We start from the raw sequence: 4005 nt of genomic DNA, 5'->3' as shown, positions 1-4005 counted from the left end.
GGAGGCGGAGCTTGCAGTGAGCTGAGATCCAGCCACTGCACTCCAGACTGGGCCACAGAGCGAGACTCCATCTCAAAAAAAAAAAAAAAAGTGGAGGAATCTTCTCTTGAAGAGCTCTCCACATCTCTGTAAAATCACATCAAAATCAAGTAAGTTTTGTCTGAATAAACTTTAGGCGTTGTTTCAGGAAAAGTTTGCTTTCTACTGCTTTCTTGGGGAATTCTTAAATTTGAAATAAGAAATTGCTTGAGATTTCTTTAGTTAATTTCATTTTTGGTCCTACTACAAGTATTTTCAGAAATGGAACCATAGTAACTGGAAAGAAAATAATGTTACCCAGAAAAAAAGAAAGGGCACACAAGCTCTAAGGCAGCTAAGTTGCCTTAAAACTTCAGGCCGGGTGCAGTGGCTCATGCCTTAGTTGCTCTAAGGCAACTAAGGTGAATATTTAAAAAGATATGCTGTGACAAGCAAGAATTTTCAGTTCTATAAATCAAAGAAGGCAGCACAACAACAGGAGGATCAAGTAACCAAATATAAATATAAATTAGTAGCATAGATATATAAGCACATTAGAAGGGCTAAAATGATTAAACTAGAGGAGGCTTCTGAATACTAGAACTAACAAAAAAGTTTTAAAGTGGAACTGCAAGCACGAAAAGTTAAGGAAAAGTAAGGGCCCATATCTGGGGGCAGACGGTGTAATGTTAACAGATGGCAATAAATACTAATTGCTTAATTCCAATTTTACTTCTATTGCATCTATTAAAGAAAGTAATCTTCATTCAGTGAACGAAAATCCAGACAAAAAAAGGACACACACTATTCTACCCATGTAGAGTTCTAAATATGCAAAAAAATCTGTGTTAGAAATCAGAATAATGGTTACCTTTGGGGATAACTAATGCCTAGAAAGAGGCCCTGGGGTATTCTCTTTTTTGATCCAGGAGCTGGTGGTTACACACATGTGTTCACATTACAAATATTCATCAAGCTGGATACTTACAATGTGTGGACTTTTTGTATGTATGTTGTATGTCAACAAAATGTGAAAAAGAAAAAAAGTTTAAAGTGTTAAGAGTGGAAAAAACTCACCTTACTTTATTAAGCTAAGGCTTAACTCATCTCTCTGGGTCTAAATGACCCAAAGATCTGAGAGAACTTGCAAATATGATTACCAAGGTATTGTTGTGTTCATAAAGGAGTTGACAGGGAACTGGAATTAGCAAGTATTTTTTAAGCTTATGTTAATGTTTATTAATATACAAAATGATCGATGATTACATTAATAGATAATAGACATAAAATAATTCTGTCTCTACCATATTAGCTTTTAATCCATTGATGAATGAAATTCATCAATGATCTTCCTTGTTAATTTTCTAATTTTGGAGCTACTGGGCTAATTATATAGAAAATATTCTACTAAATTTTTTGAAATTTAGTAAGTACATAATACAACTCTTAGTAAGTTATTTTCAAAATTTAATTTTAAAAAGGGGGTGGGGAAAGGGTACAGGACAATGGATGTCAGGAACTATATACTATACCAATAAGCATGACACTGATTGGCAAAAATTCAAAATATGGTTATTTATTAAACATTTAGAAAAAATAAGCTAATTCCTATTTATCCTACAGGTTTCAGCTTAAATGTTATTTCTTCAGACAAATCACCTTTGAATGTACAATTTTTAAAAAACCTCACTCTGTTAACTTTCATGGCTATTTCTCCTCCATAGTATCATTGACAATTTGTAAGGATATATTTGGTTATGTGATTATTTATCTAGTGTTCATCTCCATGAGACAATCGCTCAAATGGTAATGCTTGGTTGAATAACTAACTGCATTTCCGATGAAGACCTTACGAATGTAGTTAAAATGGGCTTCTGGCAATACTGTTTTAAAATTTTACAGATTTGAAGAGCTACCTAGCCAGTGTATGAAGCAGAGTATGTATTTAAAATAATTATTAAATAATAAATGCACAAGTCTATTTCTAGTGACTGTAAGAGAATGTGTACTTTCAGAATCAAGATCTCCTTCCTTCTCCCTACAACTGAAAAGTTTCAAGATGGTAATTTTTTTTTAATTTGATTTTTTTTTTTTTTTGAGACAGAGTCTCACTCTGTCACCTAGGCTGGAGTGCAGTGGCGCGACCTTGGCTCACTGCAGCCTCTGCCTCCAAGGTTCAAGCAATTCTCCAGCCTCAGCCTCCTGAGTAGCTGGAACTATAGGTGCATGTGACCACACCCAACTAATTTTTGTATTTTTAGTAGAGATAGGGATTTACCACATTGGCCAGGCTGGTCTCGAACTCTTGACCTCAGGTGATCTGTCCGTCTTGGCCTCCCAAAGTGTTGGAATGATGGCATGAACCACCGCACCCAGCCCAAGATGGTAATTTAATATAGGAAGGAGTTTTAGGAGTGAATTAGATGAGGAAAAGTCTAACCTAAGACAAAAATCAAAGATGTGAAATAAGTTTTAAATTTATTTTTTAAAAGATATGTGTATAGGCCAGGTGCAGTGGCTCACGCCTGTAATCCCAGCACTTTGGGAAGCTGAGGCGGGCAGATCCCGAGGTCAGGAGAATGAGACCATTCTGGCTAATATGGTGAAACCCAGTCTCTACTAAAAATACAACAAATTAGCTGGGCAAGGTGGCAGGTGCCTATAGTCCCAGCTACTTGGGAGGCTGAGGCAGGAGAACGGCATGAACCGGGAGGCAGAGGTTGCAGTGAGCCAAGATTGCACCACTGCACTTCAGCCTGGCCAACAAAGGAAGACCCTGCCTCAAAAGAAAAAAGAATAAAAAAAAAGATACGTGTATAGAAAGAGAATTCACTATTATTTTCTTGATTAGCAATTTAAATATTTGTTTCAAATAAAATGTGTTCACATGAATACACAATTTGGGCCAGGCATGGTAGTTCATGCCTGTAATCCCAGCAGAAGGAGAATTGTTTGAGTCCAGGAATTCAAGGTCAGCCTAGGCAACACAGTGAGACCTAGTCGCTACAAAAAATAAACAAAATTAGCTGGGTGTGGTGGTGTGCCTTTATTCATAGCTACTCAAGCCGGCTGAGGTGGGAGGACCACTTGAGCCTGGGAGGTCAAGCTCGCAGTGAGTCAAGATCACAGCACTTCACTCCAACCTGCACAGAGTGAAACGCTGTCTCAAAAAAAGAAAAAGAAAAAGAAAAAAGAAAACACAATCTGATGAAGGTAACTCTAAGATCCTCCAAAAGCAATGGAAGAAAATACAATAAATTTTAATAACAGTTGCTTTCAGTTGGGAAAATACAAGGTTTTTCTACTTTTATTTATTTATCTAAAGCATCTTTAACAAGTATGTATAACTTTTACACGGGGAAAGGGAGAGGAAGCCCACAGAAAGAGGATGTCAAAGAAAAAGTATCTAACTTCATCAGATGTTATGAAATTTCAGTCATGGTAAAGTGCTTCACACAGGGCCTACTACCCTCAGTAAATGAAAGTTATTATGAATAAGGACCATGATAAAGTATCCAGTGATGTGTGATTTTAGGGATGACCACGAATTTGCCACAGTATTTTCATTATTCAAGATACACAGAACTTTAACATCAGAAAAATATAATTACTTTTCTTTAAATGTGAATCAACCTTACCTTCCGCAGTTCCACTGTCACTTCATTTCTATGTCTTCGCATTGTCTAGAAAAGAAAAATAAAGATTACAGATGTATCAAAATACGGATACTGCTAGTATATAAAGATCTCAACTGGGTGCAGTGGCTCATGCCTATAATCCTAGCACCCTGGGAGGCCGAGGCGGGCAAATCACTTGAGATCAGGGGTTCAAAACCAGCCTGGCCAACATGGTAAAACCCAGTGTCTACTAAAAACACAAAAAAATGAGCCAGGTGTGGTGGCAGACACCTGTAATCCCAGCTACTTGGGAGGCTGAGGCAGGAGAATTGCTTGAACCTGGGAGGCAGAGGTTGCAGCAAGCCGAGGT

At 37.4% G+C, this 4005-nt stretch overlaps 1 protein-coding gene across 1 annotated transcript in view; it reads right to left on the bottom strand.

The window, feature by feature from the left end:
• Positions 1–4005, bottom strand: part of KPNA3 (karyopherin alpha 3 (importin alpha 4)) — a 95232-nt gene that overhangs the window by 46155 nt on the left and 45072 nt on the right. Inside the window, exon 2 of the mRNA XM_011939344.1 lies at positions 3657–3701. Within this exon, the coding sequence (XP_011794734.1) occupies positions 3657–3698 (42 nt within the window). The 5' untranslated portion in view covers positions 3699–3701. The remainder of the gene's footprint in view (positions 1–3656; positions 3702–4005) is intronic.

Source organism: Colobus angolensis, unplaced genomic scaffold (assembly GCF_000951035.1).
Source record: "Colobus angolensis palliatus isolate OR3802 unplaced genomic scaffold, Cang.pa_1.0 Scaffold101, whole genome shotgun sequence".
NCBI lineage: Eukaryota > Metazoa > Chordata > Mammalia > Primates > Cercopithecidae > Colobus > Colobus angolensis.
Note: the sequence above shows the minus strand (reverse complement) of the source record. Positions and strands in the feature narration are given on the sequence as shown.